Below are 15,626 nucleotides of genomic sequence, written 5' to 3' on the forward strand. Positions count from 1 at the left end.
ATGAATCAGGGCATGGTTCTCCTTTAAATCGCTGCTGATGAAAGCTACGGCTCACAAGCTTAGTGGAAGAGTCTGCAGCATCCGAGTATCAGGCAGCGAGAGTGCTCGTAGTCCACATTCACAGGGTCGTGCACCATGAGTTTGTCCCCGAGTGTCAGAACTCCCGTGTTCCCGTCACTTCCTGAGGTGTCTTAACCACGAACTGCACGAACCGTGGCGCCCGCCGTTTTAACACCAACGCAACACTCATGCCAGAAGGGTTTTTTCTTGTTATCCGCTTGGTTCATTTTCTCACAGTTTCAGGGCATCGTTTATTCCGGTTGTGATAACTTCTTTGAATAGCAAGCCTGGCTGTTCAAACACAGCTGAGGCACGCAGCTGTGTGACCACAGGCCATCGTCAAACGAGTGGTCAAACAGAGGGTGCAACTGGCCTCCACAAATGGTGTCAGATAAAGTGTGTCTGACAATAAGCTGGTGAATATATGAACGTATCGCTTCACGTCCACTACGTAAAGCAATTTCATGCATTAAAAAATATATCCTGGAAACTCAGAGGCTGAAGATTGAGCTGATGTAAGGCAGGTGGCTGATGAGAGCGAATATTCAATGAAGACGTGGAGAGAAATACTGAGGCCAAAAAGTCTGGAGAAAACAAAACAGGAAGAGATCCTGGAATGGTGGAAAATACTCCATGAAGAAAAGATTTAGAGCCGACAAAGTCAGGAAAACTCTGAAATGGGTGAGGATTTTTATAAAGACTTTCAGAGTTTCAGGAAGTAACGGAGGGCAGAGAGGAGCAAACTGGATGAAACCAAAGAGACAAAGGAGGAGCAGCCGGCTCTGGACTTTATGCTTTTCTGGGAGACAAAGAGTTCTGATGACAACTGACAAAAATCAGTTTTAATGTATAAACACTTTGATTCTTCATCTGAAGCCCGAGGTTGATGAATCAACAATGTCACAGACATCCACAGTTATCCCCTCTCCTGTCCATCAAACACCCGCCACAGCGACAGGATGGACCTGATCTTTTGTGAGTCAGTCTGAAAGTGTCGTCGCAGAGACGTTGGCGTCTTCTGGGACTGACAGAGGAGCAAAAACTCTGCCGATGGGAGAGGATTTACTCCCCGCGTACACTACAGAGATGATGTTCTTGACAGCAAAAGAAATGATGACAGCAAAAGGCAACAAAAAACAAAGAAAGAAACAAAAAAAGCAACATTTTACAACTTCAACCTAAAGAGCTCCATCTATGCAAGATAGCATGGGTGCTGTGTAGGAGTAAAGTCAGTTTCAGTCCACTTCTGTCAGGCCACATGGTCTTCTCCGGCCATCACCTCCGGCATGATGGCGCCTGTGTTTGGCTTTGCCGCTGTCGGGTGTAGCCGTTTTCGCTCTATTGTCGTGTTTTTTCTCTCTACTCTGCTGTTTTTTAACTGTTTTAATGATGTTCTGGCTGCATTGGTCTACGACCGTCTGACGCTATTATCCATCCGTTCGTCAATGACGGCCAAAGATGTTTTTTCCTCTTCCTTTTGTGGGACTTTCCATTCTCCACACTTTTTCCCGCATTCCTCTGGTACCTTCCACCCTCTGCCTGTGACTGAATCTTCGGCCAGCGCTTTCAGCGTTCCCCGTAGACTACGGAGAAGAAGAGGAAAGAGATCAGGCAGCCAGGTGAAGTTTAGGCTCCTTTGGCGGCGGGGGCTGATTAGAAAGCGATGGTTGATTTACCCCACAGTGTAGTCACATCATGTGTTTTAAAGTGTAGTAACAATCCAGTATAACTATAATGTTGTATTGGCACTGTTCAGACCCAAACCAGGATATAAGAGGGGGAAGAAGAGACAAGTAAGGTAATCTGGAGCTTGTGGATGATAGCAATGATTAAAGAAGACAGGAAGTGAGCCATGTGCACAGAAAGAAGAACAACTCTAAGAGAATTACAGCTGCAGGCATGACAGAAGACTTAATGTGCCTATTATCCTGGTCTCAAGAAAAAAAGTGAAATAGAGATGAACACCCATATCTTTAGTGTGGATGGCACACTGAAAACGAAAGAGCAGAGCTCCTCAAGCTTTGGCTGCCTGGTCTGAGCTGACCTTGGGCTCCAGGCGGGAAGGATCCACAGCAATGGAAGCTGTGAAAAGAATTATTTAGCTGAAAAGCTCAGTCTCACTCACATTTTTCACTTTTGCTCAATCGTCTGGTCCAGGGGTGGGCGGTCTCAGTCCACGAGGGCCGGTGTCCCTGCAGGTTTTAGATGTGTCCTCGAACCAACACAGCTGATTTAAATGGCTAAATTAGCTCCTCAACATGTCCTGAAGTTCTCCAGAGGCCTGGTAACGAACTAATCATGTGATTCAGGTGTGTTGACCCGAGGTGAGATCTGGGGCCTGCGGGGACGCCGGCCCTCGTGGACTGAGATTGCCCACCCCTGGTCTAGTCTCTTTCTTTTCATTTTTTGATGCTTTACTGAAGGACTTCTATCATTATCTCATTGTTTTTCCTCAACTTTATTTTCCCTCTCTATCCTTGAGCTCAAACTGCCTTAAACACTCCTCTTCTGTAACCATGGCTACAATTGATCAAATATCCCAAACGGGCGGTGATGGAGTTTAAATCACTCTCAGCAGCAGTGCTCAAGGCATTCGGTGGAGGCTTTGCATGAATTTGGAAGACTGAGAAGACCCCATTTAATGTTATAGCCTAAAGTAGCGCCACATTTGCAATGGAAAAGCTTCAGATTGTGTTTGTGTTATCCAATTTGGATGTTTACACACCAATGCATCTTCTGTCTCTCACATGTACTTACTACAGGGTAACCAAGGAAAATGTTTCAAAAGATTTCTGGCAACATCCAATAAAGCCCATGTGGATATTCCATGTTGCACTTGATTATAGAAGTCAGACCACAGAAATATGGTTTATTCTATTACTGTTTATTACTCGCTTAATTCAGTTTTATTTATATAGCACCAAATCATGACAGTCACCTAAATGTGGTTTATACTGTAAGGAAAAGACCCTAAAACAATACAGAGAGGCAGCCTCCAACAACTCAGGAGGCAGAATAAAAAACAGAATCAAAACTAAACCAAAATCTAGCCATATACCAAAAACTCGAGAAAAGAAAGAGAAAAGAGGAAAGAAAGAAAGAGAAAAAAAGAAAAAGAAAGAAAGAATAAAAAAAAAAGAATAAAAAAAAGAATAAAAAAAGAAAAAAAAAAAAAAAAAAAGAAAGCGATGTCGGGCGTTTTCTGTTGCCTATGCACATGACAGCTATATGGAGAGGAACCCGTCTCCCAAGGCCCCACTTGGATAGAGGGGGCCTGGCTCTCCGAGGTCGTGTTATCTCAGAAGGGTTCATCCAAACTCTTCTGCTGACTGGTTTTTTATCCCCTCGGTGAGTGGAATATATGAACATGAGGGCTCTGATCTCGGGAATTTACGCCCTTTAGCTCGAGAAACTCGAGCTTCTACCAACAACAATGTTTTCACCCCGCTGTCTATGGCGCTCTTTAATGCCCGATCTTTGGCGAATAAATCGTTTGTGCTTAACGATTTTATTGTTTCTAAAAATCTGGACTTCCTGTTTTTGACTGAGACCTGGCAACGGGGTTCGGATTATTCGTCTACTATTGAAATGTGCCCAAACGGCTTCGCTGTCATTAGCCAGCCTCGAGGATCTGGTCGTGGAGGAGGCCTCGCGGTGGCATATCGGAGCCGTTTAGACTGCCATCCAGTGAAAGTTGGACACTTTCTGTCTTTTGAGCTGCAGCTCATCAAAATCGGAAAGAAGGATCCTTTTCACTGTGCACTGGTTTATCGCCCTCCTGGCCCAAACAGCTCGTTCTTAGCTGAGTTTAGTGATTTTCTGTCCTCTACTATGAGGTTGTCTAAATTGCTTCTTGTGGGAGATTTTAATATACATGTCGATGATGAGTCCGAACCCTTTGCTAGGGGTTTTACCAGCATTATGAATTCATTTTATCCAACATGTATCTGGCCCCACACACAACAAAGGCCATACACTGGACCTTGTCTTTTCTTTGGGTCTGAATATTGATTTTATTTGTTCTAAGGACATTTTTATCTCTGACCATTATTGTGTCTTTTTTAATATGTCTTTTTGCGAGCCTATGTCTCCTGTTCATCGGACAGTCATTTCCCGTGCTATAAACCCCTCCACAGCACAGAAGTTCTCTGATGCTTTTAATTTAACATTATCCCCACAAAACGATGTTGATTTTTCTATAGATCTATTCAATTATCATTGTCTTTCGATCTTAGATGAAATCTGTCCGATTAAAATGAGACCTGTGCTTGTTTCTAAGTCTGTACCCTGGTTAAATGACAACATTCGTCTTATAAAACGAAATTGTCGTAAAGCCGAGCGGTTATGGAGGAAAACGCACTTAAATGTTCATCTCCTCTATTTAAAGGATCTTTTAGCCTCCTTTAACAATGCTATTAGAGTTGCGAGGGCTGCTTACTTTTCTCAGTTGGTTACAAAGAGCAGAGGTAATCCTAAAGTTTTATTTGATACTATTACTAATATTATTACTCCTGCTCCACCTGCCGCCATTATCTCCTCTGTTGAAGATTGTGAAACTTTTCTTGATTTCTTTTTAGAAAAAATTAGCAACATAAGGAAAAACCTGTCTTTTTCAGCGTCTGCGCTGTCTGCTCCCACGCCAGCTCGGCCTGTTGTTTTAGAAGGTTTTTCACCTGTTTCACTACCAGAGTTGGAAAAAATAGTTAGTGCAACAAAATTATCCGCTTGCTCTCTTGATGTGTTACCTGCATCACTATTCAAAAATGTCTTTTACTCTACTGGTCCTTGCATTCTTACTATAATTAACACCTCTTTGGCTTCAGGCATAGTCCCTGCCTATTTTAAAACTGCTGTTATTCATCCTTTGTTAAAAAAGCCTATGCTGGACCCATCTCTCCCTAGCAATTATAGACCAATTTCAAAAATTCCGGTAATCGCTAAGATTTTAGAGAAGATCGTGGCTAAGCAGCTTACAGCAGTCTTAGATAAATATAGTATTTTCGACAAATTTCAGTCGGGCTTTCGTAAAGTCCATTCCACCGAAACAGCCCTTCTTAGAGTTTCTAATGATATTCTGTTACAAAGTGATGCAGGTAAATGTTCTGTTCTCTTAATGTTGGATCTTACGGCGGCCTTTGATACTGTTGACCATTTTATTTTACTTAACAGGTTGAAATACTGGGTCGGTGTCTCTGGGACTGCATTGAAATGGTTCTCCTCGTATCTCTCTGACCGATTTTCCTCTGTGGCAGTTTCTAAGTATAGATCATCTTCTGCATCTCTGTCTTTTGGTGTGCCACAAGGCTCTGTGCTGGGGCCATTACTGTTTTTAGTTTATTTACTCCCTCTCCAGCACATTCTGAGCCCTTTTGAGGATATTTTTTTACCATTGTTATGCGGACGATATCCAACTCTATATATCTTTTAAGCCGGAGGAGGTTTCTAAGCTGCGGCTTTTAAATGTGTGCTTGGAAACCATTAAAGGCTGGATGGCTGAAAACTTCCTCCAACTAAATGAAAATAAAACCGAAGTCCTCTTATGCGCCCCAGATAGACATAGACCCAGTATAACAGTATAATTTTAACTTTTAAGGCTCTTCAACAACAAGCACCACCATATATTATTGAACTTTTGCAGCCCTATGCCCCTAGTAGGTCTCTGAGGTCGAGTAGTCAGGGCCTACTTGTCATTCAGTATACGAGACTGAAAACTAGGGGTGATAGAGCTTGTGCTACTGTGGCCGCTCGACTTTGGAACTCCCTTCCTCAGGACCTACGATCCGTTGATTCATTGATTACTTTTAAAAAACAGCTAAAAACTTATCTTTTTAAAATTGCTTTTTGTTAACTTTGTTTGTTTTTTGTCTTTTAATCTGTTATATCTGTAAAGCACTTTGTGATGTCTATCTAGAAATGTGCTATATAAATAAAATTTTACTTACTTTACTTACTTACAAAAGCTGCACCAGGAGGAGGAGCAGGTGTTTTCTATCAACAGTATTGATGATTGGAGACTCTGCTTGTTCAGGATGTTTAAAAATGTGAAGGAAACTCTAACGTGAGAACGAGATGTTCAGGATAAAGTGTTAGAAGCCTTTCAAGTTTTCTATAAATAGCAAAAAAACCCAAAGATTCATTCATCACATGATTCTGATTCTACTTTTTTCCTCCTTTTAATTTTTCTATTCTTGTATTTAGTTTTCTGTAGACCCAGAGGCAAGATGTCTCACTGAAGTCCAGGGTTCATGCCCCTAACAACTACACATGAGGCAAACCGGGGGAAGAATCAAGCATCAGTGGAATTAACGAGCAAGTCTAATGTCTTAAATTTCAGCCTGTCTTTGGTTCACACAGGTGTTACTTTCAGTATTGATTGGCTGTTAGCTTCTCTTCACTGGCTCCCTATGAAATCAAGAATCCTTTTCACACAGTATTCAATGATCATACCTAAATGACCTTGTAGTACCATATCACCCTATTAGAGCACTTCGCTCTCGCTCTGCAGGCCTACTTGTTGTTCCTAGAGTATTTAAAAGTAGAATGGGAGGCAGAGCCTTCAGTTTTCAGGCCCCTCTTCTGTGGAACCAGCTTCCAGTTTGGATTCAGGAGACAGACACTATCTCTACTTTCAAGATTAGGCTTCAAATCCCCCCAAAAGTTGATTCTGCTCACCTGGACGTAGCATTTTGGCAAAGGATTGCAATTTACTGCTGTCTAACTCATAAACTCAGATTTCCAGCAGGTTGCAATCAATCTGAGTCAGTCTGTGGAACTCGATCCAGCTATTGGCAACTGGTTGTATTCCAGTATGGTATGGTTATGTTGCTATCTAACAGCAATGTTGCTGAGCATCTATATCATATTTCAGTTAAATCCGATTCTGCAGCTACGACATGATGATTTGTGGAGGAAGTTCTGAGTTTGAGTTTCAAAGCTACGATCTATGATGTTCTGGCTCGATTCTGAATTTTTACTGTGCCTTTCTGATGTAGACAATAATAGATTTTCCACAGATGGCAACAGACTTGCAATTTTTGGTGAACAATATCCATTAATTGTTGTACTATCACAAACAGACTGAATGTTATTGCCATCTTGCATCGTGTTTGTTCTTTGTGGTCTCTCCATGCTCCTCCTTCCTCTCTTTCCCCCCAAACTCCAGTCGAGGTTCCTTATTTCGCATCCTTCTGCCCTTGCTTGAGCCGGACCCAGTTCTTCCTCATGTTGGAGTGTCTCAAATATTACATAAAGCACCTTGCAAGACTTTTATCATCAATATGAAATTCACAACTTTTTAGTTTGAGGTGATTTATGTTGAAATATAGAAAACCGTTCCTGTGGAGGTAAATATATGTGCAAAAACATCACAGAATTAGAAGAAAGTCTTTGACTGCAAACATAAATAATTTAATTTATGGCTTAAATGTCTCTCTGTATTATTTCACTTTTAATCATCACAAAAAGCAGGAAAAAGTCATGTTTTAAGGGGCGTAGTCGTGTGCTGATTTATACCACTCATAAGAGCTTTTCAGACACTTTTCCATGTTTTCTGTGAGTTATTGCGACACATTCAGTTGTTGTAAATGTCACTCAGTAACCCCTGACTCATTAAGTTGGGCTGAATCTGACGAACGCTGGCACATTCGTTTATTTCGCTTGTTTTCATTATTCAGTTGGAGGCGACGAAAAGAGATGAGAATGAAGCGGTTATGAAATTAATGGCAAGTTCGCGTCTGCCTACATTTTTCATTAAACTAGGAGTTATCAGGGAAAAGTCGGTGAAAACTGCAAAAACAATTAAAATTTCCACCTCCTGTGATTCCCCACAGCTGTTTTTAATTTCTGAGAAATGAATGCAACTCTGATGTTATGGCAGGAACACATGAAGCACGCGACACGCATTTTAAACCTTTTTTCTTAAAGTGTGGTCTTACAGTTTCAGCTGTGTTAGCAGATGATGGAAAAGTTAGTTCCTCCAACACCAAGGTGATCAGATCAGGATCGCCGACCTCTCTTTGTGATGGTTTGTCTGTTATCTGCTTCTGTTTCCATTTTCCTTGGTCTTTACTCGTCCTTTGTGTGGTTAAACACACATTCTTGGATTTTATTTATTCTTTTGCCTCCTGTGTTCTCCAACTTTGATTTACTTCCTGTTTTATTTTGAAGGACCAACCCTCATGTTGTTGTCTTTCCTTTTACTTCCACTTTCTTAAGAGCTTATCCAAGCCTATCCCAGCTCTCATAAGACAAGAGGTGAGGCACGCTATGGGCCAGCCTCACACCGTACACTTGTGAGGGTGCTTCTTCCTTCTGTCTTCCTTCTCTCACCCCAACCAATCACAGCAGATGGCCCCGCCCCTCCTTGAGCCTGGTTCTGCCGGAGGTTTCTTCCTGTTAAAAGGGAGTTTTTCCTTCCCACTGTCGCCAAAGTGCTGCTCATAGGGGGTCATATGATTGTTGGGTTTTTCTCTGTATGTATTATTGTAGGATCTACCTCACAATATAAAGCACCTTGAGGCGACTGCTGTTGTGATTTGGCGCTGTGTAAATAAACTGAATTGAATTGAACTACTTCTACTAACACTGAGAATAACTAAAATAATACTGAGAGGAAGGAGGAGGAGGAGGGAAAGAGAGAAAAGAAATGAATGAATGAAAATGAAAATATGAACAGAAATAAAAGACAGGTCCTCTGGGGGTGGCACACTGGGGGGTACATGGTGTTTCGGAGAAGGGGAGGTGCCATCATTGGCTGGTCAGAAGGATTTTGTTCTTTTTTTGATAATTATTCTTTTATCTTTCATGGTGTTTTTGTTACCTTTATCTGGACCATTTAGAGACACTTCACTTGGACACTACGGAGGAAGCCTGTTTATTACTGGTTAGTGGACTGTTTTCTATCTATCAGTGACCTAGTCTACCTTAGGTATCAACCCTGTGACTCCCATGTGGATCTTCCCAGTTTTAGGTTATGCCCTGTGTTTGTTATCTGGGCCTCCTGCCATCTCCGGCGGTTACCTTGCAGGAGCATGCTCTGTATCTTTAAGCTTTGTGTGGGCCTCGCCACAGCTGGACATCCCAGCGTCCACTCCTGCTCCTCCCCAAAGAAGTTCACTCTCAGCAGCTTTGTCCGTGGGCTAACAGATGGGTGTCTGGCAGTAAAGATACGGCTTCTGCTCCTTCACTGCATGCTGTTTTTCCACTGAGTTAAAGTGATTAGCAAAAAGATGTTTCACTCTCTGATTAAATACCTTTTTTAATTAGACTATTTTGTAAACAAGAGCCAATCGAAATACGGGATACTGTCTCAGTGTGTGTGACAGAAGGATAAGACATTAAAATGTTATGCAGTCCCACATAAAGAGAGACACACCTAAAGGTGACAGTTATTCAAATAGAGGAACGTTACTGTTACGTCCGTTTAATTACAACGCGTAGACCACCTGCAGATAATCAGAGTCTGAGAGTCTCAGACTGGCAGGAAGGACGTGTCCCGTCATCATAAAGACTAAAAATATGGTGACAACAAAAGTCTGTTTCTAAATGTAGTGAAGAGTTTGTGCTCACGTGAGAACACGCTAGTGATTTATTTTCACCATGAGGTGATGCCAGCTGCTCTGATTAGAAGTTCGTCTGGTGAAGCGAATGTCTCGACTGCAGCACGATGCGGCGACACGTTCGCTCCCTCGCAGCACAGATCTGATGTGAAACGCTGTAGCTGCTGCTGTAATTGCGACGCCTCGGTTGGATTTTCAGCAAAGAAAAAAGAAGCTTCTTCCTACCTGATGAAGTCTCCCTCCAGGCCAATGACCCGTTTGATGATCTTCTGCTTTGGATTCCTCGGGGACCTGAGGGAGCAATAAATATAAATACATTAAAGGCAATAAGCATAAAACCCAAACAGGAAAACAGCCACATTAAAATCTTACAAGCGTGTTGTAGTAAACTGTGGAAACAGCTCTGTTCAGATCAAGTCTGAGGCTGCAGCATCTTTTTACCTGACGTCATCATATATGTTATTTTATGATTTGTTCAAAAAGTGCACGCGGGTGTGACTAAAGATCTGAGTTGCAAATCTGTCAAAATTTAAGTAAATCTGGAAAACCAGGAAAGCTATCACCCCAGGGCTTGAAATGATGCCACTTTGTGAGACATGCCACCTGTCTCAACTTTACACAAAGTGTCTAAAATCCCATCCTGGTTGAGCTGGAGGAGGTGCCTGGGGGCGAAGGATGGATGCAATCCGAGTTAATGATAAAAACGATAATAAAATAACGCTAGAAACCGATAAAAACCCTGAAAACCAAAAATTTCACACCTGAGCCTCAACTCTCGCGGCCCGGTACCAAACGACTCACAGACTGGTACCGGTCCGAGGCCCGGGGGTTGGGGACCGCTGATTTAGGTTATGGCAGGTGAGTAATTAAACACACGTGTCTTTGTTTGATGTTTTAAAAAGCATTTGATCAAGAACGTATTTAGAGACTTCTGGTACAAAGTCACCAACATGAAACAGAAAAATCAGCCGCAGAGGTGGTGATGTTAATTCTGTCGGGAAACAGAGGACACATTCAGTCTCTGAAGAGGAGGCACCTTCCCAGTGCCCACATCCATGGTGTTAAACCAGAATCATGCACAAAACCTCAGAATCTCAATTTCACCAACTTATTTTGACGTGGCAGCAAACATGCTAACATTTTGGACATGTATGGAGGTCGTATCATTTCTATGAAGCAATATGTCAAATGATTGGTTTAGCAGGATCCACTCCCCAATCTCATCGATTTATCATAAAAATTCTCTATTTTACCATATCATAAGAACTTGTTCACAAAAACATTTTAAGCTAAAAGACCAGACTCAGACCAGCAGGTGTCATTGTGCTGAGGTCCAATACATCTCTCTGAGAAAGCAGCTTAGATGGATCACAGATACAGTCGGCGGAAATGAGCTTCCTCCAAAGAGTGGCTGGCCTCTTCTGTAGAGATGGTTAGAAATTCAGTTATTTGGGAGGAGCTTGGATGGGTGGATGGGTGGATGGATGGGAGGATGGATGGATGGATGGATGGATGATGGGAGGGAGGATGGATGGGAGGATGGATGGATGGATGATGGGAGGATGGATGGATGGGAGGATGGATGGATGGATGGATGGATGATGGGAGGATGGATGGATGGGAGGATGGATGGATGGATGGATGGATGGATGGATGGATGGATGATGGGAGGGAGGATGGATGGGTGGATGGATGGGAGGATGGATGGATGGATGGATGGATGGGAGGATGGATGGATGGATGGATGATGGGAGGATGGATGGATGGGAGGATGGATGGATGGATGGATGATGGGAGGATGGATGGATGATGGGAGGATGGATGGATGGGAGGATGGATGGATGGGAGGATGGATGAATGGATGGATGGGAGGATGGATGGATGGATGGGAGGATGGATGGATAGATGGATGGATGGGTGGATGGATGCGTGGATGGGTGGATGGATGGATGGATGGATGGATGGATGGGAGGATGGATGGATGGATGGATGGATGGATGGGAGGATGGATGGATGGATGGATGGATGGATGGGAGGAAATACAAGTTAGGTCTCTGAACCACTTCTTTGAGGGGAAACAAGAGCAAATGTGGAGGTAAATAGGTGACGACATGCAGAGCGTGGTCAGAGCATGGCTCGCAGCGGCAGGTTAACGTCCACACGCCTGTGCAGAGCGTGGTCACACATCGCTCTGTGGTTATAGGCCAGTCTACTGCATAGTTTACTTTATACATCAAACTACTGCTGCTGCTACAGCTTCCCCTCACAGAGGCGGTGCCGTCATCCAGTCCGATCTTTTGTGATGGTCATCACGACTTTGCAAGTAACCTCTGCCTGACCCCCCCAACAAAAGAAGTGGCAGTGTTGAAAAGCAGGAAACATTAATCTCATGTTCATGTTCCATCTCCAGCTCCGATTGAACGTGAACTGTGGGGGCAACAGAGTTCATCCAGAGGTGGGCTGACACCGATGACACAGGTTATTTTATCTTATGTTGAAACAATATTCCCAGATCCTTGCTTTAAAAATAAAATTTTATTTTATTTTTGAACCAATATGAAGAACTCTAACCTCCTGTTGCTAAGTAAAAATGTCTATTTCCTGACGGCATGGCGACTGGTTGCTGGATAAACCAGTTGCTGCATAGAAAACCTCGTTGTGCTGGCTTTGGTTTCTAGCAGATTGCCGTGGTTACCAGTACTTTGCATTGAAGACTTGTCTGAACACAAATTACTTGCCAAGTAGATGTGAAGCCAAAGAGTGCGATGCAAACTGGGAATGGAATAAAAGTTGTGCCTTTCTGCTGAAACCAGCTCACTAAAAGCACAGCTTTTACTCTTTGCAACCAATCTCACGTAGCAAAAGCAAGAAACTTTCTGCAACCACTCACCAACTAGTTTTGCCCTGGTAACTGGTGGTTACTATGGCATCACTGACTGGTCTTTAGGCCTGCATGGCTGGTGATTAGCAATTGATTTCACAGCAACTGCCAGCAACCACCCAGCAACTGGTCTGGGAACGCTCATTTTCCCCAAAGACTGGTGGTCTCAGGTGGTTACCAACTGGTAGCCAACCAGTTTCTTAACCAAGCTTAACCAAGCGTGTTGATGGTCAACAAGTCCTGCACAGCCTCAGCTAAGACACAGACAGTAGTTCACAGACAGTGCTGATAAACACCAGGCAGAGCTCAGTGACTGTACAGCAGCACAGAGATACAGCGGTGACCCCTGACCCCGCTGAACATTTATGGCGACTCGTGAAAACACAGAAAGCCGAACACTCCTGAGAAGATAAGCAGCTCTCTGAATCACTGCGAGACCCTGCTGGGATAAGTCGGGTTATCAGGCTTGAATAATCTCTGCTGTTTTTTCTCTTTTGTCTCTTTTATGTGATGAAGCTCTGACAGGAATCGATCTCTGATTCACTGCCTTACTCAACCAGCTGCAACACTACAAACCAAACTACCCAAACTCAGCTGTTACTCTGGCTCGTTACAGCTGTAGAGACGAATCAGATCACACTGGATTCAAACACGCTGCACATTTCAGCTTTCCTTTAATCAACAGCATCTAACGTGGAAGAATGAGTGATTCTTTATCTGATCATCAAAAAACAACAAACTAAAAGCTAAATTTTTTTTATTAATCGCTCATCATGGAGCTGACATCAAACAGGAAATCGAGCCACAGATGCTGAAGTTTGCTGTTCGGACCACCGACTCATCAGGACACACCGCTGCCCATTTATGTTCCACCAACAGTCCCAAAGCAGTGAGGCGGGGCAAACCCTCAGGACAGCAGCGCTGAATGAACACGATTATTGTAATGTATGAAAGATCTCTTTCCTCTGATTTAAGTCTTATTAACAGCGTCTCCTGGATTGTGTGTTTATCTTCAGCTAAACTGAGGCAGTGAACATGTGGCGGTGATGAACAGCGTGCAGGCAGCAGTTCACCGCACTTTCATTTTACCTTAGAGGACAAAGGTGCCTCCCACTAACCTGTTCACACACAGACTGTAACTAAAGATGGACACAGCCACTGTGATGTCACATGTTGGTTACAGAAGCACGAGCTTGAAGCCCAAACGTCATCTTTGTGTTTTGAAGCGAGCGGTGGATCTGACAAAACCAAAACTTCGTCTTTTTTTAGCTCTAATATTGAAAATAATAAAATAATCATGTTGTATTCAGTAACTGAGACCATAAACTCATGAGCTGTGTTAACTGAGGTCAGAGATCAAAACAGCAGTAGGCTCATTTTCCTCTACACTTCTATACAACATGCCGTCCTCCTGAAACACACGAGTCGCCCCCTGCTGGTCACTAGAAAGCCTGTCTGTTTAAGACACTTTCATTAGCTTCACCTTGCAGACCCAGAAGCTGTGTCCATGTCCTTTTTAGAGGTCCAGTCTCTATTTGCACGCAGACGTGAATGAATGTTACAGACTGTATTTATTTTTCAAGAAAAGTCCCCCACAAGCATCTGAGAAATGGAGTTTCCAAAAAATGATAAATCTCATACAAAGTCTTAGAGCAAACGTTTGTAGCTGAACCTGCTGATTCATAACATGTTTTTATGTTTAAAGTTTGGAGAGATCATTTAATTTGAAAGTGTTCTTACACCAACTATGTGGCAAAAAAATAGTACAATCAATGAATGAACTGGATATTCTTGGTGTTATTCAATAACAGCAAAGGATGGAAATCAAAATAAAACTCATTTTAAAAAATGCAATTCTGCAACAGTACCAAATATAGAGCATGTAAAGACCTCTCTGCCCAAAGCGGTCAGAGCAGATGGCCCCGCCCCTCCCTGAGCCTGGTTCTGCCGGAGGTTTCTTCCTGTTAAAAGGGAGTTTTTCCTTCCCACTGTCGCCAAAGTGCTTGCTCATAGAGGGTCATATGATTGTTGGGTTTTTCTCTGTATGTATTATTGGAGGGTCGACCTTACAATATAAAGCACCTTGTGGCGACTGTTGTTGTGATTTGGCGCTGTGCAAATAACACTGAATTGAATTAAATAACTGTTTGTTGGAAATGAGACGTGCAGGTGAAATGTTTTGCATGATCGATTTAAACGGGTAGTCGGACCACCATGTGGCACCGATGCCAAGTCTCTAGCAGTTTATGAGTTACGTCATTTGCATCTAAGCATTTAGTAACCTTCGTGTCCTTTGGACATGGAAGAGGGAAAGGTTTACTATAAAGATGACCACTTATTAACTTTTTGCACAGCTGTGATCCTCAACCCTTTAAGGTGGAGCCAAACGGTGCAGGTGAAATGCACACTGCAGCATGACTGACAAACTGGATCTCCTCAACATTTCCAGGCCACATTTAAAGAATCTTGTGAAACACGAGTCCTCGAACCAAATCGCTTTCCCCACATCTCTGCAGTCGTTTGTCTGGAGCTGCTGAACTTTCAGATGTGGATTGGTTGCGACTAGGGCTGGGCGATATGACCCAAAATTCATATCTCGATATTTTTTAGCTGGATGGCGATATAAGATATATATCTCGATATATTTTTTTTAAAGCCATAAAGTAAGAACAAAAAGAGAGTTCTTAGTCAAAGCTGTGTCCCAGATGTCACACAGGCACTTTTATTAACATAGAGCAGATGTACATAAAATTTACTCAAAAATAAATTATCAGCATTTATTAAATAATAATGCTCCATAAATAAAAGAAAACAATGTTGTTTTTGTGCATAAGAAAAAGCTCACAATTGTGCAGTCAAAATGTAAACTAAAAGACGCTGAGCACAATAACAAAGACAGATTTCACAGCTGCTCTGTTCCCAACTTGTACTGCGTGACTGACAGCCTGGAGTTTGAAATCCGCTTCGCAACCACGTCTCTTAACAGGTGCCATTTATGGTCCTTATACACAGTAGGGTAATATTACGTTGAAGCACAGTACGTATCACTCCGCGAGGCTCAGCCGTAATGCTCCGACAATCCATCAAGCGCTGCAGCTCCGTAGCTTACCAAAGTCGTACTAAAACAT

The 15,626-nt window shown here is 42.8% G+C and overlaps 1 protein-coding gene across 1 annotated transcript in view; it reads right to left on the reverse strand.

The window, feature by feature from the left end:
- Nucleotides 1-15,626, reverse strand: part of immp2l (inner mitochondrial membrane peptidase subunit 2) — a 208,065-nt gene that overhangs the window by 32,759 nt on the left and 159,680 nt on the right. The window contains exon 4 of the mRNA XM_085415037.1: nucleotides 9,843-9,908. Within this exon, the coding sequence (XP_085271163.1) occupies nucleotides 9,843-9,908 (66 nt within the window). The remainder of the gene's footprint in view (nucleotides 1-9,842; nucleotides 9,909-15,626) is intronic.

The sequence above is a fragment of the Rhamphochromis longiceps genome, linkage group LG7, assembly GCF_057381845.1.
Source record: "Rhamphochromis longiceps isolate RC_006_pf linkage group LG7, R_longiceps_female_GT1.1, whole genome shotgun sequence".
NCBI classification, from domain to species: Eukaryota; Metazoa; Chordata; class Actinopteri; order Cichliformes; family Cichlidae; genus Rhamphochromis; species Rhamphochromis longiceps.